The 26,764-nt window shown below is 32.3% G+C and overlaps 2 protein-coding genes across 2 annotated transcripts in view; one reads left to right on the top strand and one right to left on the bottom strand.

Annotated features, from left to right (window-relative positions):
• Nucleotides 1–4,824: 4,824 nt before the first annotated feature.
• On the top strand, nucleotides 4,825–18,357 carry LOTGIDRAFT_171961 (hypothetical protein; the record flags this gene model as incomplete). Its single annotated transcript, XM_009048529.1, has 7 exons — nucleotides 4,825–4,910; nucleotides 6,638–6,641; nucleotides 9,158–9,254; nucleotides 14,305–14,393; nucleotides 15,961–16,168; nucleotides 17,448–17,657; nucleotides 18,323–18,357. 7 exons carry the CDS (start codon nucleotides 4,825–4,827, stop codon nucleotides 18,355–18,357), a joined length of 729 nt encoding a protein of 242 aa, XP_009046777.1.
• A 7,329-nt stretch (nucleotides 18,358–25,686) lies between these two features.
• LOTGIDRAFT_237940 (hypothetical protein) overlaps nucleotides 25,687–26,764 on the bottom strand; it is a gene marked incomplete at its 3' end in the record, with an annotated part of 8,876 nt that continues 7,798 nt past the window's right edge. The window contains exons 14-15 of the mRNA XM_009048528.1: nucleotides 26,306–26,428; nucleotides 25,687–26,115 (exon numbers count right to left, since the gene is read on the bottom strand). Coding sequence (XP_009046776.1) covers nucleotides 25,687–26,115; nucleotides 26,306–26,428 — 552 coding nt within the window. The remainder of the gene's footprint in view (nucleotides 26,116–26,305; nucleotides 26,429–26,764) is intronic.

The following is a 26,764-nucleotide window of genomic DNA, read 5'->3' as shown; positions in this document are numbered from 1 at the left end:
GTTGTGCACGTTAAGGATCCCTTGAACATTAAAAATAAGAAATGAGTAGGCTTGTATGACAAAATTGCCCTCATCACACACATCATGGAGTTGCCTTATCAGGTGCCATTAACTCCATTCCATGTGATAAAGTGTAGAATACAATAATAATAGAATATTTTCACTGTTATATAGTACAATACAACAATTGTAGAGCAATATAGAAATACCACTGTTAAAATAGTGCTCAATACAACAATTGTAGAGCAATATAGAAATACCACTGTTAAAATAGTGCTCAATACAACAATTGTAGAGCAATATAGAAATACCACTGTTAATATAGTACTCAATACAACAATTGTAGAGAGATATAGAAATACCACTGTTAAAATAGTACTCAATACATCAGTTGTAGAGCGACATAGAAATACCACTGTTAAAATAGTACTCAATACATCAATTGTAGAGAGATATAGAAATATTAAAACAAAAGTTAAATCATGCTGTTACTCAGAAACTGAGTAACAACATGTTTTTTTAGAGTTCTGGTTTAATATTTCTAAAATGTTGATATAGAATAATCAGTAGGCTTGAATAGATAACAATTATTTTCCTTGCAGTCAATTTATTTACAATGGGATTCTGCCCTCAGACTTTAATTTAATATGGATTCAAATTTTATTTTCCTTTTTTTTTTTATGTGAGTTTTATATTTTCTCAAGTATGGTATGTTTGTCAAAAATAAATTTTGGTAAAATTCTGCAAAACTTTTGATCTTGATTCATCTCGACTCATTGTTTAAACATAGATGTTTTAGATGACTAAAACTTAAACTAAAAAATTTGACTTATGTAACTGACATAGTCTGCTCGACTTTTGTTTGTAGGTTGAAACATCACTTGATATATTTACTTTACACATAAGTTGATGCTAATATTAAAACTTTTCTCTTTTCAGCTGTAAAGATGGGAAGAATACCTAAAATAGAAAAAGAAAAAGCTTTAGAAGCAGCTAGAACCAGTCCTCCTGCTGAACCCATGGATACTACTCCAATGGAAAATCATGATACCAACATGAATTTCCAAAATAATAACTTTGCCTCAGGATCAAGGATGATGATCCCACCTTTAAATATCAAACAGGAAGCTGGAACTTCCTTTGCATCATGTGACAGACAACCAGATAATTTTGATCCCAATTTCTCTCACAACCGCTACGATTTTAATCCTCTACCTCTTTGGTCTGGTATGGACATTGCAAATGACCAAATTAAAACAGATCCCCAATATGACAATACATCTCAACCAGTGTTTGAAAATACAAATTACCCCCTAATTCCACGTAATACCTGCACCCCAGGTAGCGACGATAGTTCCTCGGGAAGTCGAAATCATTTCAGTCCAGACGTAATTAAGGTCCTTCTTGATCAAGCTGTTGAAAAACGAGGTGGTCAACATATCAAAAACACAATTCTTCAGCGTCTGGCAAGTGAAAATATTTATGGTGATAATGGCATTCCAGTTTTCCAGTCTCTTTCTTCATCTGTGGGTAGTTCTAGCTCCGCCTCCACAAGTGACAGACATTGGCAGGACAATTTTGAAAGAATCGACAGTCCACCTGCTACAGTTCTGGACATGCGAATGGAGAATTCATTCAGCTTTCAGAACAATGGCTTACAAACAGCGTCTCCAATTTCAAAACCTTCAACTAATGGGCTTCAACAACCAATGTGTCAAACTACACCATGCACAAACAACATATCTGCTTTCGATGACCCTGAGTCAAGTCTTCAAAAAATCATTGACATTTCAGATGGCAGTTCATCAGAAATGATGTATTCGCCTTCACAGAAACAGCAAAGTGACCTTAAAACAGAGAGTGACCTTAATTTGTCAAACAACACACACAATAATTTTAATCAACAATATGACATACAAGTGCCTGGCAAAGACGGGAAATTGGAATCCATTTTTGATAGTGACTTTTTTAAGATCATCGGTAAATATAAACATTACACCATGGAAGATGTGTTTGAGTTGATTAAACGAAGCCATAAAAAGAAAGGTGAAATGGGTGATTGGATCACCAAGACGGTCAATCAAATCGAAAGGGCTTTGGAGAATTACAACCAACACTTGAGAGAAAATAGAACCTTTGTGAAAGAATTCTTGAGAAATGGGGTAAGCACTATTTATCAATTTGACGTCTGCAGAAAATCATTTTGTTGATGTTGGTTCACATTGTCCATTCTATTTTTAGACAGATAGAAATAGAAACAACAATACAAGTCAGAAATAAATCACATTTTTTACTCTTTAAGTTCTTGATTAAAATAAAATAAAAATTAAACTTGTTGATGATTTGAATCTGTACAATTATGTTTGTTTTACTGTATTGGTGTTAGTAAAAGTACTGGCACGATATACGGTAGATGAATCGCGACATGGCATGCCAATTGAAAATATTATTGAAAATAATACTTCATTTCTTGTCTTTCCTATATACAATGAAGATACAATACAATATTTTCAATTGTAGAGAGATATAGAAATACCACTGTTAAAATACTGCTCAAAACATCAATTGTAGAGAGATATAGAAATACCACTGTTAAAATACTGCTCAAAACATCAATTGTAGAGAGATATAGAAGTACCACTGTTAAAATAATATAGAAATACCACTGTTAGAATACAGCTCAATACATCAATTGTAGAGAGTTATAGAAATACCAGTTGTCTGAAGATTGCATAGCATGAAAATATGAGTAACAACATGTGTTTTAGAGACCCAGGCTGAATTATATAGGTCAGTTGCCTGAAGATCACATAGCGTGAAACTCTGCGTAACAACATTTTTTTTTAGAGACCCAGGCTGAATTATATAGGTCAGTAGTCTGAAGATCATATGTCATTTTTTAGGTTCTGTTTTAATATTTCTATAATAGAGATACATGTACATTTACATTTTAAATGATTTTAATCTATAGTATATGATATCTGAAGCTCGTTTCAAGGACACATGGCAATTGGGTCAATTAATATGTGAAATATTGTTTTAATGGATTTGAGATTTAAAAGCAAGATAATTCTTGGTATTGTTTGTATAATGATATTTCTACAATAACAACAAAGTCTCACTGTTAAAATCTGATATGATCTTCAAACTTTTATGTATGATGACATTCTGGTGGACAAAAATTTCTTTTGAAAATGAAACAATGGAGTTTTATATCAACTCTTTTGATAAGGAGGGCCAATATAAGTCACGAAATAGTCAGGATTTAAAAGGTGAAACGGGCTAATGTAATCGGTCATGTATCCTGAAAGGGGTGGGGTAATAAAAACCCTACAAGGCATAAAACTTTTGCATATTTTTACAACATGATCAGCAGAAACCGAAGAAGTATTTTTCTAAAAATGTTTGCATAAAAGAAAAGAAAACAAATTAGAAAGTGTCTTCATATATGATATTACATCATCATTTATCATGGCCATTTTGCAAGGGAATTTCATAGGACTAATTTATCATGTGTGTCGTTCTTTAACAGTGTGATGGAAAAAGGCTTGAAACTTTATGAATTTAGCAGAATTGGTTATGCTGGTGGCAGACAAACGTATTTTATCGACAAATAGTGAAAAATTTTAATATAGCTAAAAAAATTTGCTCGTGTGCCAGTTCATGTCAATGAAGATTTTGTTTACGCCCATACGAATCACTGGCATAAAAAATATTAGATTTTTTCAGTTGATTATTTACGCCAGCAATTAAATACAATTTTGTGGCAAGAATTTTGTCGGGCAATAGATATAAACTTGATTCTGATATCATGTGATGTTCATAATGGCTATTCCTGGTCACGTGGTCAGTGGCAAAATTTTACCCCTTCATGATTGTGCTTAAAAATTCGCTTGCGAAAGAATGACTAATTAACAACATTTTGATAGAATTTATTCTTAAAATACTGGTCCTGGATTCTCGAAACTATTTTAGCGCTTGGACGTCCTCGAGTCTTAATATCAAACACTGTTTTTAGGATATCCTAGCGCTAAGATTGTTTCGAGAATATTTGGTCTGGCTTAGTAATTTATACAGCTCTCCTCTATTCTATTTCTATATAAGAAATGAATTCCAAGGCATCTTAAAATGGTATCATTCTACCTCTGTACCCCTACACGGGAGCCCATGATCCCCTTGACTCTCAGCTGATATTTTTTATTTTTTTTATTTTGCGCTGGGATCCCCGGTGTAGATTCTCTGTTGAAAATAGACCTATTTTGATTTCACATACCATTAAAAATGTCCGATTGGCAAAGAAATATGTTAACAATCCTGTTTTCCATCTTGCCATATGTATATGAAGATTCTTGGCAGCCACGATTTTTGCACCTCCAGTCTCAAATTTGTTTTCATGGTAAAGAATTGCCTGTGACCTTGACCCCTGACAATTTGTGGCCCTAACTCACCTCTTCACTTAAAGATTCATTCATTCACAGAAGTCTGAATATGCTTGCCTTATTAGCCATGCTTAATGATAAAACTTGGCCAGTTTGTGTGAATGTATTTCTTTCGTCATTAATTAGTATTATTTATTCGGATTTTAGTCAATGGCTGTATTAACCTTCATGTGATTTTCTTCACAACATTTTACAATCAGCTTGAATTTGTAATTATCTTTCAAACGTCAATCAAACTATTAGATACTGGAACTAAATAACTCGTGACAAAAACCAAGAAGTTTGATCTGGTGCAAGACATAGTGACATTTGTCATGAAGATGATTTTAAAGTGATACTACGTCTTAGAATGAACATAAAATTTCAGTTCTCAAGAATGGTCAATATGAGTATATATTCATCAGTGAACTTACCTGGTGTCATAAAGTTACAACAGAATCCCTGTAAAATCTGGAAAATTCATAAAACTAAGTAAGTATTGAAAAACACTTAATGTTGATATTAAGCGTTTTTCAATAGTTAATTGCAAATTTATGGATACTTACTAAGTTGTTTTGATTTATCAGATTATATATCTGATTATATAACACCTGGACCTTTCACACCCCCAAAAATTTGTTTCATCCACATTTTCCGCATGTGTTAATATGAGGTGCTCTCTCAATTCCAAATAATTTCTTCTCCTATACAAGTTGGCCACACCCCTGACACTATCATATTTGCGTCACCCATGTCTGTCTGTCCACAATTGCTCGTAAACACTCTAAAAGGTTCAAGTTTTTGACAGATTTTGACGAAATGTGGTATGTGTGTTTGTTTTCACCCAAGGATGAATTCTAATGAACATCAAAATATTTATTATGAGTTATTGCCCTTGTTCTTAAATTGCTCGAAAACACTCTTGAAGGCACAATTCTTCAGAGAATTTGACATTATTGCCTTGTTTTGAAAACATGTTCAATTTTTTGCTCGCAAACAATCCAGACAGCACAATTCTTGACGGATTTTGATGAAACTTGGTGTGAATGTTGGTAATCACCCAAGGATGAACCCTATTAAAAATCAGAAAAATATTAAGTATGAGTTATTGCCCTTGTTCTTAAAAACCCGTTCAAATTTTGGCTTGTAAACACTCTTATTTCTTGACAAATTTTGAGATTTGGAGAAATTGTATATTTTCACCCACAAAATCAAAAAATTATTTTAAATGAGTTCTTGACTTTTTTCTTGAAAACATAAACACTAAAAGGCTCGATTCTTGCCAGAACTTGCGGGAACCCCCAAAAGTTCAAAAGAAGTGTATAACTGAAGGTTGAATATTTCATACTGGTGATTGTTACTGTACTGCCAAATTTTATTTAAAATCAATAACAGCTGCCAAACCTAATAATAATAGACACTCTATACCTTTAAGATGATTATTTCACTTTAAACAGAAAGAATGAAAGAAAATGATATTTTTAGATTTTAAATCCATTATCACATATTAGCAAAATTGAAAAATAAGCAGATGAACTTAGCTGAACTTTGATATTTAACTCTTTGCTGGGAATTGCCCAAAGGAATATATAACAAATAGAATTTATTGTGATTGATGGTTTTCTTTTGCCTCAGTTTTCTTCGGAATATTAATGTCCCAAAATATTTCGAAATTAATATGGCCTCAGAGGTTCTGGTGAATGCTTATAATGAGATGGTGATTTGGTGCAAGTGTCTATTCATAACAGTCTAATTAAAATTAGACTAATCTTTTGTTCCGTTTTAGCTTATATTTTTAATATAGCCACTTCAATTAGGGTCTAATGACAGCCCTCTTGAACATTCGTCAAATTAAGCTTTTGACCTTACTCGATAACATCTTCTATAACCAATCAAAATTCTACCCTCTCCAGTGCTGGCATTTTGTGACACACTGTTTATCAGTTTAGGTCAGATTAATTTGACAACCATCAAGAAGGCTGTTGTTAGACCCTAAATAGAGTGGCTATATGAGGCATAAATGGAAATAATAAAACTGGGGGTACAAAGTGAGAGGTTGAGATTCAAAATGCAATATTTCTATGTAAATTTATAGCTTCAAGCCTCACATGGAGTGGGTGACAAGGTTTTCCTCCAAGACAATTTTTGAAAAATAGAATTGATTTGGTGCATTCTGGAACATATTTTGAGTCAAAAACATATAAATATCATATTTTTAGATCGGTAAGATTTGATGTGGGGGTACAGTTCGGATACAAACCATTTTTCTAGGAGTGGAAATTCCACCCCCTTGTATCCCCACTGGCGCTGCCAAGGTCTTGTGGTCAGAACATGTGAGTTACCAAGCTAAAATCAGGAATAGTGTATCAATATCATTAATGCCATGCCAATTTACATCTTTGATGACCACATGATGTTGTTTGTCCTTGAAAAACTTACAGTGTAGAAAACTGTAGGATGTAGAGCCTGATGTGATTTCATGAAATACCTATTTGTAAGATTTCTTTTCAAGAGGCGGACTGTGACCAAGATTCTATTGAACATCTAATGCCTCCTGGAAATTTTTCCACTGAATACTTCTGACATTTCTAGAACAAATGAATCCTGATAAATTAAGCTTATTTGATTGATCTAATTTGAAATTGTCACGCTATAAGCTGACCATTAATGAGGATGATTTGTATTCGAACAGTCGCCATTGGCTACTTATCTCATTTATCTTATTTAAAGTGAACTTTTCAAAATGTCTGACAAACATTATTGCAGACACAATTATGGAGGTTACATGCGTGTGCATATCTAGAAATAGCCTTAGGGGGAGGAAGAGGGTCTCATAAGTGGGTTTCAGATGGACTGAAATGAATTTCAAATCTGGCGCACACGAGCCATCAGCTCAGCCAGAATTCATTCTTGCACTTCTCCATAAAGCGATAGCTTCCATGTGTGGGTAAATTTATGTAAGATTTTGGTCATTCGTGGCGAAAAGTTGAAATCAAACGTGTTTGATAATTTTTTCCACGAGTGAGCAAATGCTTGTGTCTGCGCGTTACTTAAAGCGTTTAGAGGGCTTGATTTTCACTTCGAAATAAGACCTTTAACAGTCCAAAGACCCTCCACGTAAATACGCTACTGGTTACATGGTAATAGTAAGAATAATGCATTCGTTTGAAATTTCTAAAACTTTTTCGAAGTATGTAGTTTGATGCCACTAACTATCAAACAAGTTCACTGGTATTAAATGTCAAGTTTTAGGTCGACGTTAAACAGTAGTATTAAACATAAATGACTTTATTTTCAAAACCTTTTCACATGAACGGCAAGCAGGAAATGTTTACTAGAACAGCTTTGAGCAAAATATTTTAATACCTATAATTAGTCTAATATGTCTGCTTGCCAAAGTGAAAGTAGAACAACAATCTGTACTGTACTTAAATTTTCAACCAGTTTATATTGAACATTGTGATGTTTATCTTAGATTTTCAAAATCAATTCTGTTCTACTTTTTTTTTTTGAGATGTAATAATAAATTTTGGTAGAATCAATTCCAAGCAATGTAAAATGTAGATCCCTGGTTTTTGCTTTTTTATACACAGAGATACCACATAAAGGTATAGGTGTGTCATTTTTGGGGTGAGTCTTGAATATATGAAAATAGTCTTCAGAAGTAGGCTACTAGAATTGTACTAAAATCACATAATTCCTTAAAAATACTTCAATCTAGGAATTTTACTCACTATTTCTATATATCACAGAGTCTCTTTCAAATGCAGATAATTCTGGACATACATGGATTTTAGTCTCAAATTTGGACGGTGATCTGGGAACATTATTATTGATAAGCTTAGCTAAAAAAATCCCGTTTCTGAGATTGAAGTATGATTGGTCAAAAAATGGTGCATTTTGAAAAAAAATTATTGGGTGAACAGTTGAATAGAAAATACCAAAATCAAATACGCATTGTCTAATGAAAAAATAATAAAATGTGGGATCAAATGAATAGATCTTGGCCCTGATTTGGATTGAAACCAGTAACGTATTTCAAAATAGGTTAAAATTTCATACAGGCAAAACTATACATCAAGTCATGTACAGAATATAGTGCTGGGTAACACCAATCATGCCATGATAAGTATCACGATACAAGGGTCATGATAAGAAATGTATCACAAATACAAGGGTCATGATATGATACATATCACGATACAAGGGTCATGATATGATACATATCACGATACAAGGGTCATGATTTACATATCACGAAACAAGGGTCATGATATGATACATATCAGGATACAAGGGTCACAATATGATACATATCACGATACAAAGGTCATGATATACATATCACGATACAAGGGTCATGATATGATACATATCACGATACAAGGGTCATGATATGATTCAAGATATGGGGTAATGGGATAAAAATTAACACTTTATCTTCAAAGTTTGAATATATAAAGTAATTGATTCACCGTGCCAACACAAAGTAAAGTAAATGTTTGATGACATCACTATTCACGAAGGGTCTTTTTTTGCAAAAGCATATTTCATGATTAATGCAGTCATCAAACACTTGGTTTAAGTAAAATTGCAGGAACCATAGACATCTGATTGAAAATTGGAATGGCGGAAGTTGATGCTATCAGTGTCCCTGATACACATAAAAAATTGTAGATAACCTCCTTCTAATCCCTTTAATATCTTTCTATGTTATCTACAATTTTGAATATTTTTAGGGTAAAGTACCAGTGGAACCTAAAACACCAGAAACAGTCAAAGAAGTGTGGGATTTAGTTATTAATGGAATACCTATTATTAATAAAAGAATTATTGGTAAGGAACTGTTTATAAAAATGTAATTTCTATTGCCATGTTGTTGTCAACCCATAGTTAAAGGGACAGATGTGCCATTTTGTGGAGTTGATTTTAGTTTTGAATATATATAAATAGTCTTCAGAAGTACTAGAAATGTACACAATTCACATAATTCTCTCCAAAATATCTTGAATAAAGAATTTCTTTTCCAATTTTATAGATGTCTTTTCTATATATGGCAGTGTTTATAGAAAAGACGAGTTGTCATTTTGACTTTCAAACGCGGATAATTCTGGATACACATAGATTTGAAGGCTCATATTTCGACAGTGAGCTGTGAACGCTATAACTGATTGGCTTGGCTATTAAAAATTTGATAAGGATTCGATTGGTCAAATAAATGGCGCACTTATCTATTTCAAAGTTTACTTCACTCGCTATGCATGATCTGAAGAAATTCGTCTTTAACTTGTGTTCATTTGTGCCTCTTAATATGGCATCAAACTTGATTCTAATAATCTAAAATACTAGATTTCTACAGAATCAACACTGAAAATTTCTAACAGAGTTGATTGATTGGTTGAATATTTGAATGTAGTAGAACATGTGTTCATAACAATTTGTTTAGATCATGGGTGGAAAGTAGATTTAGTTTTGTGTTTTGAATCCCAACCACAAGATTGAGAAAGGTTTTTATTAATAAGACCATGGAGACACTGTGTTAAGAGACTAAGCAATTAAAGGCCAGTAATGATCCATCAGTAAAGAAGCTTTGAGAATTGTGATTTCTATTACTGGAGAGTTATAAGTTACATGTTTAGTATTAGATTTAACATGATTATGTCCTTTGTCGGCAATCCTCAGAATTTCTAGCTATAAATAGATTTTGATGATGATCATATCAATCTAAAATGTATCACATTCTGCGTTAATAAATTGAATCTCAATTTGAACCAAGTGTACTTCAAGACAAATTTGTTATAGGTTTTTATTATTGGCTTAAAACGAGGACTAGGTAAAAGCCGTTTTGGAATATTTCTTACTAAGTCATTAAGTCCAACTCATTGGTAAAATGCTGAAAAATTTGGATTCAAGACTAAGTTTTGATCTTGGCTCAGTGATTCCATGGATTTTGATTGGTTAATCTTAATAAAAATGATGGAATTAACCAATCAAACATTGATCTTAAAATACAAACTTTCTGATATCAGAGCTCGAGGTACTTTATTGATGGAGTTAAAGTTTAACCACGTTAGGTTTCAGAAACTGGAATTTTTAAGCTGAGCTAATCAGTAACAGTGTTCGAAGCTCACCGTTGAAATTTGAGCCTTTAAATCCATGTGTGGCTCATCTTTTATTGAGACTCTGACATATATAGAAAAAAAATATATTGAAATAGAAAGTGAAATTCCTCGTTTGAGGCCATTTTCATACAGTTCTAGTTCGTCTGAAAACTATTTACGTATCTCCCAGACCCAAATGAACCCCTGAAAATAGCAAACCTGTCCCTTTAACTTTAAGGCCTATTTCATCTTATTTGATTTGATTACATTTAATCAGCCATTTTGACCTAAATCTTAAGGCATAACATATCCTGATATCTCCAGAAACCATAGACATTTTAAATCGAAGTATCCGTGAGTTGGTGATATATGCCCTGTAGGTCATCTTAATGTTATTAGTAAAATCTCGTTACAAACTCTCCTTCATTCATATTTAATCAAGGGAAGTAACTTGATATTCAGACCATACAATATTCATGAGAAACTTGTACATCAGACTCAATTTAATTAAATTAGATTCTACAAATCCAGGAATCAATTACACAAAAAATCTGAAGATTAGAATTTGTTGTAAGTGTAGAATTTGTCATATAAAATAAACCATACTTACAGCAAGATTGATTGCAAGTTTTTTATGGGACCAGGGCAGTAACTATGCATCAAGGCAATAAGGCCTCATAGAAAAAAGTCCTCCATTCCAGCCTCTGATGGATATTTTGACAGTTGTCAGTTTTTGCAGATCCAAGGTATCTAAATAGGTTTAAACCCCCCGCACCAGCAGAGATGCGGAATGTCCCCATTTAACAGGGCCTATTTTTTCTGTCTCTACACCAGCTAACATGTGTCCAAATTGCTATCAGAGGCTGGAATAGAGACAGATGTTTCGTTTAGTTACAGCCCTGAAGTCATCCAAGTAGTCTGAAACTTTAGAACTCTTGTCTTAAATTTTTTAATAGTTTTGATCATTATATGTCGTCTGCCTACTTCAGCTCTCCGTCGAAATCTGAGCGTTGAATTATCCGCGTTTGAAAGTTAATATGACGACTCGACTTTTCTTGAGACTTTGCCATTTATAGAAAAGACATATATAGAAAAAGAAAGTAAAATTCTTGTCTGAGGTATTTTTGAAGGGATTATGCGATTTTCTTGAAGGAATTATGCAATTTTTGTACGTTTCTAGCACTTCTACAGACTATGTACTTTTATTCAAAACCCAAATCAACCCGGATATTGACAAACTATAGCCTTTAGTCTGGGGGATAAACGATCTCAAGTTATTAAAAGTACCAATTTGAAGGAATTGAAACATGACAATACTCCATTATTTTATTAACAGAGAATCTCGGTTGAAAAAAAAGCGGTCTGGATATTATTTAAACATGACAGGTTTCAGACTATTACTATTTATAGATCACATTAGATAAATAATTCATTGATAGAAATCTTTCCTTAAAGGAGATACAGTAATTTGAGTTTAGTACAGATTTCTTCTAGAATTAACTGTACTATAGCTCATTGTCTCATGTTGCATCTTTTGAATCCCAGTGTTCAGTAATTTCTGGATTTTTTCTGAATATTATGATATCATTCTTGTAGAATTAACTGTACTAGAGCTCATTGTCTCATGTTTTTTTTTTTTAATCCCAGTGTTCTGTAATTTTTGGATTTTTTCTGAATATTTTGAAATTTTTTTTTTTTTTATATTTTATCACATTCATGCATGCGTGCAGGATTTTAGCATGTCCTGGAGCAGAAAATCTTTCCATAAGCTTATAGTCAGTGGCAGCGAGAAAAATGATTTTCACCGCAAATTGTACCCCTACTTTATATTTTCAAAAATTAAAAAAAATTTGATTTTTATACGTTTTTGCCCAAAGATATTTGTCTGAATGCACCAAAACAATTCAATATTTCCAAAATTTTCTTGAAGAACTTTCTCAAACACTCCACAAGAGACTGGCGAGTAGTTGCCACATTTTGAATTCAGCCTCAGCAGTTGTCCCCCAGTTGAGTCAGTCTGTACCCCCTATTTGTACCCCCAGTCATGGAAGGCTGACGCCAACACTACCTTTAGTAATGAAGATTTTTCTGTCCTACTTTTTGATAGAATGGAAAGGCTTTCCTTTATGACTTCTGCTTAATATGCTAAATCTTTAAAAAAAAAAAAGAAAAAAAAGAAAAAAAAAGAAGATGATGAAATTTCTGACGTATCTTTGTTGTTTATGAATAAAATTTAATGAATTAGGTTTATATGGATAGATAATGGCTAACTAATTATGTACTCTCACTTTTATCTATTTTTAAAAAAAGAACTAGTTCAGTCTGGTCACAGATAACAATCCAATTTGGAAATTGTGAATTCAAGATTTACTTTTAAATTATTGTGTTCTTTTGAGTTTTGAAGCATAGAAACTAGAGGTCTTTGGTATGCTCTATGCATCATCCCTTTAGATTTTTTTAAACTCCCAAATGAAATTGCGTATAGAAAAACTTTGTTAGATGGTTTTTGTCTTGTATATTATTGAACACATGAAATTGAGGGCGTGTTTTGTCGTCACCCATGTCCGTCGATCTGTCCGTCCACAATTGCTCGTAAACACTCTAGAAGACACATTTGTTGACAGATTTTGACGAAACTTAGTTAAGTGTTCGTAATCACTGAAGAATGAACCCTGTTAAAAATCAGAATAATCCATAATATGAGTAGGTGTTATTGCCCTTGTTTTTGAAAACATTCAATTTTTAACTTGTAAACACTAAAGAAGCACAATTCATCCCTAGACTAGCATGGTTGTCCATTTTCAGGTGTTGATTTAGGTCTTGCATACAGTCATGTAAATAAATTTCAGAATTTACTAGAACTGCAGGAAAAGATGAGTCAGCATTTTAACTTTCAAACACTGATAATTCTGCAACACATGATACTCTTCATAATGAAAACAAAGAAGTAGCCAGAAACATTATGTTACATTTCTAAATTTAATCTGCCATTTTCATAGATTTTGACTTCTCATTGTTTGATAACTGTCCACATGTTCCAGGTTTTGTTTATGTTAATTTACATGGTCTGCCAGACAAACAATGAAATTACCTTAGACTATTTACTGAATTATTATTAGCCATATATGGACTTTTTAAATTTGGGTACTAACAAACTCAATAGAAATACAGTGAATCCTGCTCGTGCGACCACCTTTACTAAGCAACCACCTTCAATATGCAACTACGATAAAAACTTCCTTACAACTTTTCAATATGACCGATGACTGATAATCCACCATGTTCATTACAAGACCAGCGACCATATATTAACGATCTATAATTCAAAAAGAAAATAATTTTGGTGTTTATTCTGACCCAATTCTATTCTAAGAGACCACCTCCATTAAGAGACTGTTTTGGATTATTCCCTTGAGTGGTCTCATAATACAGTTTCTACTGTGTAGGGAGAAGAATTAATAGTTGTCCTGCAACAGTAGTTAAAGGTACAGGTTCTCCTTCCGTACTTAAGTCTCAGAAACGGGAGATTTTTAGCTAAGCCAATTAGTAATAGTGTTCACAACTCATTGTCGAAATTTGAGACTTTGAATCCATGTTTGTCCAGAATTAACCATGTTTGAATGTTTAAATGATGACTGGTCATTTCTTGAGACTCTGTCTTATATATAAAAGATATATATAGAAAAAGATAGTAAAATACATAGTTTGAGGAATTTTTAAAGGAATTATGCAACAATTTGAGATGTACAGGTAACTTATCAGGAATTTTTTTGTTTTTGTTGCAGGATTCTGTAATTCAGTGCCAGGATTTTCCAGTTTATGTTCTGAAGATCAACAACCAATGGTAAAACATGCTTACTATAGTATATGGATGGTAGGTGTCATTTACTTCATAAACTGAATAACAGTCCTTACACATCAATGGTGGCGCCACCGTCCTGAGACTGGCGGTACAAATAGAGGGCAGACTGACTCAATGGGGGCCAACTGTTGAGGCGTCGTAGTTGCAAGCCTATGGTTCGTCTGAGAGGGTTCTCCTAAGAAAGTTTTCGAGAATTGAATTAGTGCATTTCTGACACATATTTTGGGGAAAAATATAAAAATCGTATTGTTAAAACTAAAGTGGGGGTACAATTGGGGATGCAAACCATTTTTATACGCCCACATGAATATGTATATTGTCGTCGCCCCTGTCCGTCGGTCCGTCAGTCAACATACAGCACTATAGAGACTACAGTTTTCATCTGATTTTGAAAATTCGTACTTTACTCACTAAAGACTGTTTTATTATTTCTGACAGCTGCCAGTGGGCGTATGTTATCTTGCCTTGCAAGCTATCCTTCTAGGGAGGAAAAGGACTTTCTGAAAAATAATTACCCCATACTTATCATCAATTCTGATTTCGTGTGTGTATTTTTTTTTACGATTTGGATCGTTAGCTCAATTTTTTTTTACCCTCTGTAAGTATTTATTGAGTTGTTTTGAAAGACTGAAAGAGTTTGAATTCAAGTCAGTAGAATATGAATGAGTTACAAATGTGTGTATATTATTTATTCTACTGACTTGAACTAATTAATTGATTAATATGGTATAAAATTGTTTTATGCTGCAAGCTGTTCACTTTTATTCAGCTGTTATGACACATATTCATGCTCATTAGTTCAAAATTAGAACATTAAAGAAGAACTGTGTGTGATATGGCCTAATTATCTTTTGACTGGTTATTTCATTTTTTTTATTAGCTTTTATTTAATATAACCACTTCAGGTGGGATCTAATGACAGCCGTCTTGAACATTTGTCAAATTAACCTTTTGACCTAACCTGATAAATGCCGCGTCACAAAACCTCAGCGCTGGAGAGGATATAAATCTGATTGGTTAAAGCAGTCGTCATCGAGTTAAGTCATGTAACTGAAGTTACTATATTAAAAATAAATGCTACTAAAAAATGAAACGAAAGTTTGGTCTAATTTTATTTTGACTGTATATGTTGTTACAAATAATAAACTATTTCAACTGTTCATATAGTACTCAATATTGTGGAGTGATATAGAAATAATGTTGTTACCAATTGTGTTTCTGCTAAGCTGAAATTGAACTCTATCAGCTTGTTAAGTAAATATTTAGATGACTGTATCTTTTCAATAAATTATTCCTATGTGACTAGAATAACAACCCTCTGTATCAAAGGCTAGACAATGACTGACTCATACACATTTAATAGATCAAGAATGTTCATTTCTTTTAAACTGCAGGATATCAGGTAAAGAATATTTTTGGAATAATATGATTTATTCCACGCATAAATGGGGTTTCTAGAGTACATGTCATGGCGCCATGGGACACAAATTCCTGAAAGAGGAAATAGGAAATAACCAGGAGAGTGAGTGGTTCTGATTTAATTAAACGGAAGTGATTTTAATCTATTTTTCTTTTGTAGTTGACTACAAGTGAATTTTTCATTAATGGTGAAAGTTATCTTCGATTTCCTAATGGCAGATTTTATACTAAATTCTGGATGAAGAATTTTTTAACAGAGAAACGGGTTGCTCACATCTTTGCTTTTGCTGAAAAATTTAATCGATTGAAGTTAACTGATACAGAAGTGGGAATTCTGAGTGCCATTCAGCTAATGACTTATGATTGTGGTAAGTTTAAAGGTATAGTACATCTTGGTGCAAGCACACGAATAGTCTTGGTTGCCGATTTTTGTCGCTTACTCAAATCTTGAGTAAAATATCGCGTGTGCCCACGATTCTTTTACAAGATTATCGCGTTGCACACAAATTTATAATATCAAACAAGCTTGATTTTTGTTGCTGATTTTTTTTTTCTGCGAGTCTAAAAGTCCTCATCCAATCAGATTCATTTGGTGAAACACTTGACACTGACTGTTTACTGTTTACTGTTTACTGTTGTGTCATTGATTTGTTATTCATATTTGAAACAAGTTAAACCTAATCTTTTCCAATATAAAATATCAATAATCTATGTCTCACTTGAAAATGTCAAATTAGTGCATTTGCTATGAACAATAGACTCCTTTTTCTTGCCTTAAGGTTACATAGCTCTCTAAATAAGGAGGTAGAAAGATTTATAGACTTTTCTAATCTCATAATAGGAAGATTAAGCAAGATGGTAAAAATGAGCATAAAAAAATCTCTACCTAAGCTGAAAATGCGCATTTACTCTGAACAATGGATTCTTCTCCTTAAGGTTACATAGCTCTCTAAATATGGAGGTGGAAACTAACTTAAGAGTCTTAGACTTTTCTAATCTCACAATATGAAGATTAAGAATGATGGTAAAAATGTTCGTAAAAAATACTTTTGCTGAAACTGTTGAAATCTTATTAATCGAAAGGCATTTTTTTGAAAGAAAATCAAATCTTTCTTACAATGTCTTCACATCATTTCCATTTTAAATCTTTCAAGCTGTAAAACTATTTAAAAACTTTGTACAGGTACTCCTGCACGGCAATTCTAGGCCTTTTGCTTCATTTTAGTAGTAAAGACTACTTATTTGAATTGGACATCTTTGATTTGGATTTGCTTACGTTTGATCATCTGCTTAAGGCACAGGTGTGCCATTTTGGGGGGTTGATTTTAATGTTGAATATATATAAATAGTCTTCAGAAGTACTTGAAATGTACGAAAATCACATAATTCCTATAAAAATACTTCAAACTAAGAATTTTACTCACTATTTCTATATATCTCATAGAGTATCTTATATTGACTAGTGCTCATTTTAACATTCAAACGCAGATAATTCTGGACACACATGGAAATGAAGGCTCAAATTTCGATCGTGAGCTGTGAACACTATTTCCAGTTTCTGAGACTGAAATATGATCGGTCAAAAAAATGGCCTACCTGTCCCTTTAAATGACCTGTTCTGTTTATAACGTGTATTTTGTATTGTAGATGAATTGATACTGGAGAATGCTCAAAGTGTCCAGATATTAAATGTTCATTATCTAGATATATTGGTGCAATTGATATGTGAAAGTCATCCAAACACTATGTGTGAAACCTTATTAGAAATCTTGAGTCTATTTCCACATTTATGTTACATTAATAAAATGCAGCGTGATATGGCAGCCGAATTTTTACTAAATAAACCACCAAGGCCAGGTTAGTCTGCAATAATACCTGTCACTTTGTCATCTAAAATTTTTCTTTATCATCTGAGAAAATTTAAAACCCTCTCTTGTGCAGCTTTGCTCGCTAACCTGAAGGTGCAGGGTTCATTACTAGCATAAGTTGAGATGATGCCTTTTTCAACCAGGTTTCGTCTCTTGTCAGTGATGCAGCTAAAGAAGGCTGACATGATAAAGCGTCTAGTTGCTCGGATTGGATAATAAACCGACACTCTGTGTGTTACAGGCTTTGCACGTTAAAGATCCCTTGACAGTTGGAAAAGGAGTAGGCTTATGCTGCTGTCCTGGCAAAATCTCCCTCATTAGCCCACACGGTGCAGAAAAATCCATTCATTTCATATTCTCTTGTGCAGCTACATCATGATATTTGTATTTAAGAATATTCATAACTTCTGACTGCCTAGCAACTGAGCTTTGGTTTCTATCAAAACGTTTTCTTTAATTGTGGTAGAACTATATGTCACATTTCATTCTTGGGAAAAAGATAGCTGAAGTTGATGGATATTAGTTAGAATTTTGTCAGTGTTGGAAATTTACCTCATTGAACACTGCATGTCATTTTTTTTCAACAGTAGCCCAGGTTAAAATAGCGGTAGTTAGAAAAGCAGAACGTAAAACTCCATTTCATTACATTTTCAGACAAGAAAGCAGCAGAAGACAGTGTGAAAAGTTGATAAAACAGAACTGATAATAGGAAATAAATTTACTAAGTATTTCATCAAAATACCTCATTTCCATTGCATCACTTGCTCATGTTTCTTCTTGCTTCTAAGTCATTCTTTTTACCTCTTACCAGTATACCAGTATATGATCATATACCAGTACTATTTTCTTAATGTGTTAAAAAGCTTTATAAATAGTTCACTTGTGTCCAAAATACACATAAGCTTCCAGTTATAGAAGGCCTCTTCTCACGATGTTAAGCTATTACAAACTGTGTTTGATACCTTGACTGCAATAATTTGATTGGATTGTGCATTACCAAATACATCCAATCAGAGACTTCGTCAGAAAGTCTGTAAACCATAAGTTAAAATGAAAATAGTCTTTATGACAAGGACTCTGATTGGCTGTACAATACAATCAATTGGCTGCATTTTGTGATATAAGAAAGGTAGTTATTGCAGTCAAGGTATTAGACACAGTTCCTAATAGCTTGACATTGTGAAGATGTGTAGCCCTAAATCTGATGATAACTGCAAAAATAGTTTAATCAACATCCAGATTCAGATTCAAAATCCATTACAATTAAAGTTTTTGAAAAAAACTTCGGCTCTATTCTGCAGATATTTATCTACATACCTCATATATTTACATAGACTAATATTAAAATATACATTAAACGTTGTGTATTTAAGAAAAGGGGTGATATTACCCAATGGGACTCAAGTGGATCTGGAAACTGGCAAAATTTGGAATTGATTCTGAAAGGGGTAATGGAAAGAAAAGGTTGAAAACACTTGATCTATTTGATCACAGTTGCTAGAGAGACGCTCCGTTTTTTTTATTCACTTATGTGAACTGTGTCTAATCCAATCAGATGCCTTGAATCTCCAGTCCACCTGAGTCTACTGTAATTAATCTAACTTATCTGAAAAAAGAAACAGACGTCATTTTATTATTTGATCTTTTCTTGTGGAGAACAGTTTACGGGTTAGTGAAATAATTGTTTTTTTCATAGTTGTTGAATAAAATGCCCTTTGTTGCACAATGAAATAAAGACAATGCATTTGAGGCACTGAAGGTAGGAATGCCTTATTGAAGTGGTGATGGCTTTGTGTCTATAGTCCCGTTCTGTTAAAGTAAGGCATATCTTATATATATAATATTGTTTATTTTAATCAATTTAAATTATCATTGTTTTATTAGATTCAGAGAAATTTTATTATCAAAAGACTTATTATTTGTTATTTGTTGTTGAAATGTTAACGTCATCATTTAAGTGCTAATTGTTAAGTGCTAATTGTCAAAGTGCTAATTGTCAAAGTGCTAATGGTCAAAGTGCTAATGGTCAAAGTGCTAATGGTCAAAGTGCTAATGGTCAAAGTGCTAATTGTCTAAGTGCTATTTGTTAATAAGAAAACATGTATATTCATGAATATTTTTAATTGTTTTTGGAAAAGGCTTGTTTTGTTTGTATTTTAATGTGTTTTTTATCATCGATAGTGCTTTATAGTTTATGAAATATTCTTTAAAACAAGTTTAAATTCTTAGGTTGCTATTTTGAATAAAGTTTTAGTATATTTTTGTCATCTGATATATATATTATAATTATATGTAAACCTTTTTAGAATGCCAATCAGTACATGTAAAAATGGAATTTATATAACTTGTTAAAAACAATAATGCTTAAAGGGATTGTAAAAAGGTTTTCCATACTTTGTATGTGTATCAGGGACACTGAAAGTAATTTTTTTTAGTCTGGCTATGTTCCTGCAAACTCACAACTGATTTTATATTGTTTTTATAACCACTTTCACTGAAACTTAGTTTTATGACATTGCGATCGAAAAAGCTCTTCGATAGTTTTTGCACTATTTTTGTGACAGAAAATAGTTCTAACTGAAAATTAAGTACAAATCAATGCTAACAGTGTCTCCAATACACATTGAAAAAACCTCTTTACAATGCCTAATAAGGCATAAATTATAGACCTATGTTATTTGATATTTTTTATTATTGAAAAGTGATAAAGGTAATATACTCAAATACGTCTAGACTGTCAACGATTTTCATGCACATAAACACAAACAGTTAAAAATATTGTAAGGTAGAAAAAGTGTTAATCAAAACAATCTATATTTTTCAGTAACTGCTTATTCTATTAAGATATATCAGGTGGTGCTAAAAAAGACATCATGTAATACATTAGAATAGGATAAAATTGTATTGCAATAGGTTACTTTTTTAAACCCACCCTATATGATGGTAAGAAAAATTCTGATGCCTGTGCCAGTGCTTTCAAGAGGCGGCCCAGTGTCAGCTCTCACCCCTTAACACCTATATGATTAACAACTCTTCTCATGTTTTTATGTATTCTGTGCCTGTATATATAATGGGTTAACATCAGTGTAAATGTAAATGCATAGGTTATTGTCATCGAATTTGTTGTAGTGGATTTTAAATTGGGTTGTTTTAACTTGAGAAACAGGACTACCTTATATTACGAACAAATACTGATTGTCAAAGTTTATAAGGGACACTGGTTTTAATTATTCAGTTGTCTGAAGATCGTACAGCGTGAAGCTCAAAGTAACATGTTTCAGGATCTTATTTAATAATAAGAATAAGGATCGTTGTTAAATATCAATGATAATTCTTTAAAATTTTCATTCAAAATTTTTCCCTGAGACAAAAATCAGTCGCAATATTTATTGACTGCAATCAGGAATGACTGGCAAATTCAGCCAAATCAAGATTCCTTGGGCTGATGTGTTAAAAATAATAATAGAATTACTCTAATAAAATTTTTGTCTACTAGGTGTTTAGGTGCTGTGGGTTCGAATCCTCAAGATAACAAAAATTCTGATGCCTGTAACAGTGCTTCTGAGAGTCTGCATTCACCCAAAAAATATCTAATCAAATATAAATTATGCCAAGAAATGAAATTGTGTAATATATTGTAAGGATAGTATCAACCAAATAATATATTGAGCTGCTGAGTTTTAGATATAATATCCTCATCAGGACAGTTGGTTTGGATTAACTATCCAATGATCTTTCTCAAGTTAAAATAAACGGAGATATAATCCTATGATTTTAATCAGTATTGTATTAATAGTGCTATTTTTTAGGGTTGTGATATTTTTTAAGCTAATAGTGGGAGACATTATTTATATTTAATATAGATCATTTAATTATCAGTCATGATTTTTGTATTTTTTCCCTTAAATTTGTCACTTCAATTTTGAAATCTTTCCTGCATAGAAATATTTTATTCCTTTTAAGATTTAATGACACTTTCATGGCAAATTGTGGGATAGCAAAACCCAAAGAAGCTGTCATATTGCTTTACTTTGGTTTTGCTATCCTTCAATTCATTGTTGTTAGTAAGGTCCATTACACGCTCTGATTGGTTAAAAATCAGTGAACCCGACTGTGTTAGATAACTTCTTAGATTACAATGAAGAAGGTAATATAAAAAAAAAAGAAATTGTAATTAGTATGAAACAGGTCCTCCACTACACTGATTGGTTAAAATCAGTAGAACCAAACTGTGTTATTTAACTTGTTAGATTACAATAAAGAAGGATATATTAAAAAAAGTAACAAAATTTTGATTTAATTATATTATTTGATATATTACCCTCAAATATCAAAACTTAATCAATATGATCTCTTAATGTAAGGGAGAGCAGAAATCATAAAGGAATAAATATGATCTCTGAAAATGAAATTCTTTAGTCCAAGCACAAAACGTCATTTGATTTTTAGCTTAGGGTGTCTAGTTATGCTCACCCATTAAGAATGCCATTGTGTGATTTGGTTTGTGAACTTTGCCTCATTTAAGAAGAGATCTCATAATTCATAAATCCGTGAGAACAGCTTAGGCTCCTCCCACTTAGATACAAGAAAAAAAAAATCAAGAATTGGTCAATATTCAGCTGTCAATCAATCTCGTGGATCTTTGAATTGGACACAGATAAGCACAAATATTCTTGCTCGCCTGTACACATGTATATTATTCAAACATAGATTATCTGACAGATAAGATTTGTTTCATTGATATTAAAATTACCAGTACCTACCTGATGGTATGTAATACCAAGCTTTACCTATTTATTTTGCAAGATATTAAATGCAATATCATTTCTTTAAGATATTTCCAAGAGGTTTTAAGCCTTCTGTTATGCATAGGGTATAGAATTTTTTCTTGGGTTTGAAATTGTTGAAATTATGATGCTTAACAAAAAAGAATTGGAATATCAGCCTCAGAATAGTACTGTTAGTCTTAGAATATCTTTGTGTTGATAAAAATATAAGCAAGAGCACACATTATATGTTCTAATTTGTTTTTACGGAGGACAATATTCAGCCAAATTTTGGGACTATTTTTGGTTGAAACTATTAAGAGAGAAATGTGTTTCATTTCAATTTTAACTTATTTTTATCAATGCAAAGATATTCTAAAACTGTTAGTACTATATTGACGCTGATTTTTCAATTCTCTTAAAAATTATGTAAAAAATACACAAAACTTTTTACTTTGCTCCGACAATAATAATGCCATTCTGTTGTCTAAGTTTATTTTGATATTATCAATTGCCAACAACATTGTGATCATGTGTAACTATGTATTTTATGTCATTTGTATATAATCATGCAAAAAATGGTTTTCAATGAAAATCTAACTTCAACTCACTGACTAAATAAGTGGTCTGGATTTCCACACTTAAAATTGCACAGATAACAGTAGCTGAAATAAGTTTTATCAAAGCACAAAATTAGATGACTATAGCTGTTGGTTATCCATTTATCTGAGCTATTGAATATTATTAAAGGGACAGGTGTGCCATTTTTATGGGGTTAATTTTAGTTTTTAATGTATGTAAATAGTCTTCAGAAGTACTAGAAATTGACAGAAATCACATAGTTCCTTTAAAATACTAGGAATTTTACTCACTATTTCTATATATGTTTTCTCTATACAGAGTATCTTAAATTGACGAGTCGTCATTTTAATATTCAAACGCAGATAATTCTGAAGGCTCAAATTTCGACTCTGAGCTGTGAACATTATTACTGATTAGCTCAGCTGAAAAATTCCAGTTTCTGAGACTTAAGTATGATTGGTCCAAAAAATGGCCTACCTGTCCCTTGAAGTATTAATGTAAATAACTTATAGAAGCACAATTGTTTATTTTTTTACCAGATGATTGGTTTGTTATGGATAGTTGACCAGATATCAGGCTTATGTTATAACTTAAGCAAGAAATTTTGCGTTTAGTGTGTGCAACATTATTTATCTTTCTGTACCCTGTAAAATTTTCACATCGCCTGATAGATTGTCATTTATTGTGTCCATACTCGATCTCATATACCTTTAGTCATAAAGGATACAGTCCTTTATCAGCAAGAAATACATTTCCAGTATCACCTGTATGTGATAAGAGTTAAGGATAGCTTATACGCCATTGTACTGTAAGATCAAGATTAGATCATATAAACTGTTTAGGCGCCATACTTGTATTATCTTAAGATTTTTAGCTCAAAATTTCTTCAACAATTCAGAGTTTAAGTAATATGGTCTCTTATTGTTGCTTTACCACCAGCTGAAAATAACCAACTCAGTTATCCGTATCTCTTTTCAGAATTTAAATCTGACTTTAGGTTCTCTCACAATACTGTCTTCATTTAACAATTGTTTTTTGAATGTATCACAGATAGCTCTGTGATAAGCTCTATCAGCTGGTTAAGCACATACTGGTATTCAGACAATTATTTTTGAGTACACTTCAAAGTTTTACTTGTTTTTTTAACTCTAGCTGTCTAACATTTATGAGCTATGAGGTTTTGAGCAATAGGTGTGCACAATTACTAATTATATATATTGATTTATGTTGTTTATATGAATTAGAATTTTATTGTAAACTAATGATAGGAATATAATTATGTCTTCATCATGAATAAAATATTCAATAATGATTGTCAAATTGTCTTTTTGGTGCATCTAGTTTGTCTACAATAAATAAAACATTTGTTGGATTGACAATTGAGCTGAAATATCCAAATATTGATATGGTACAATTAAAAACACCATGGATGTATTTTAACTCTCTATCTTGTCTATTTTTCCTTCATTGTAGACAAACCAGACATTCTATTTCCATATTGAAAAGTGATACAGATAGCTGCCATTTCCCATGCAGATATTACTGATATACCTTAATGATGGTCATATATGCATGGCAGAGAGCCCTTACACCCTTGACATTTGACTGGTGCTACTTCTATTTTTTTTCTTCATTTGTAGATGAACCAGGCTTTGGATGTCCAGTCTGAAAAGGGATACAGATAACTAAAATTCAGCTCAAAATTGTTAATGACTACACATTTCAAAGTACATGAAATATTTTAATCGTTAACGTATCATAAAAACAAAAATAACAAATAAATGATAATACTTGGTGTACAATTAAATTTTGATGTCTTAAATTAAGACTTGGAACAATACAGGGAAATGCCATGCAGTGTGCAATGAGGGATAATGTGTACAATGAAAATTTTTCAACTTAAAATATTCATACATGTGTAAGTAATGAAGACATATTATATGAAAATATGTTAGACTTTTCTTACTTACAAAGTAAGGTCAAAGGGTAAATTGGTCAAAGTAGTACCATGATGGTGTAGGCAGAATTTAGGTCACATTATCAGTATCAGTAAGATATACCCTATACAATTCATAAAGCCAATGAAGGCTATCACAAATAATGCTATGCTAGCAATAATGTACACAAGCAATAAATAATTAATACCAGGTGGAAAAGCTCTCGAGATCTGAACACTTCACTACTTCGTGATATCTAACACTTCTCTAAATTGTAACTAGATCCAATACTTCACTACATCGTGATTATATCTGAACACTTACTACATCGTGATTAGACCTAAACATCATTGTGAATAGATCTGAACACTTCACTACATTGTGATTAGATTTGAACAACATTGTGATTAGATCTGAACACTTCACTACGTCGTGATTAGGTCTGAAACAGCATTGTGATTAGATCTGAACACTTTACTATGTGGCAATTAGATCTGAACAACATTGTAATCATATCTAAACACTTTACTACATGGTGATTAGATCTGAACACTTCACTACATCGTTATTAGATCTGAACACTTTACTACATTGTGTTTAGATCCGAACACTACAATATGTTGTGATGAGATCTGAACACTACAATACATTGTGATGAGATCTGAACACTACAATACATTGTGATGAGATCTGAACACTATAAATAGAGTCAAAATCAAACTATATACTGGTATCAATAAAGTCTTTGAGGAAAGAGTTTTGGTGGTGAAGTTGGTGAGGACTGGGGTAAAGGTGGGAAATTCCAGGAATCCAATATAGGAGATGTAGGTAGCAGGGGAATATAGGCATGGTGACAATCTATATCTAAATGATGACTAGAACGATGGTGATTAGAATTGTGATCTAACTGATTATGATGATCTAACTGATTATGGTGGTGATTCAGCTGATGATGGTAACTAGAATAATGACGTAATTGATTATGGTGACTAGAATGGTGATTTCTATCATGTGGGTGACTAGAATGGTGATTTCTATCATGTGGGTGACTTGAATGGTGATTTCTATCATGTGGGTGACAAAAATGGTGATTTCTATCATGTGGGTGATTTTGATGTGTTTTTCTAGTATCAGGCAATTCAAACATATCTAATCCATGTTTCTGAAAGCAAAAATATAATACACAGAATGCTACTAAATTTGCCCTGAATTCAATATAACCAAACAACAGTTATCTGGCAATCTGATGCAAGATTTAGACAAAAATAAACCATAAAAATTGGTGATAACTACTTCAAAAGTATGATATATAAATTTAAGAAAATTGAAATATTATTCTGTAGTCTATTTACCTGTGATTGGTGAGAGTTATAATTTGTTTCATGCCATATTGAATCTCTTTTCTCTATGGTATCTTTGTAGAAATCACCATGGAAACCAGGCAGAAATTGTGGGTGTAATTCAGTGACCACAGCCTGCAAAATATATAAATTATAAGCTTAATTGGAAAGAATTTTTAAAACTTTCAGAAATAGTTAAGTGGCAGATGTTCTTGTAGTTGTACAGATATGAGTGTTTTCTGACGTTATCTTTGAACAGTTATGGTGTTTCAATATAGAGGAATAGCTAGTATGTATTTCTTCCTTAAGTGGCATTAAGTAATTGGGTAATAAATAACTGGACACAATTTTATGGATAACAATTACTTAAATGAATAACTTGCTACATTTCGATGAAGATATTTTCGTCTTTATCAAGCAATGCTTCAAAATAGCAGAGCATTGAGAATATATAGTAAGCGAGTGATTAGT

This window comes from Lottia gigantea (assembly GCF_000327385.1).
Source record: "Lottia gigantea unplaced genomic scaffold LOTGIsca_123, whole genome shotgun sequence".
Taxonomy (NCBI): Eukaryota; Metazoa; Mollusca; class Gastropoda; family Lottiidae; genus Lottia; species Lottia gigantea.
This window is presented reverse-complemented; position numbering and strand designations above follow the sequence as displayed.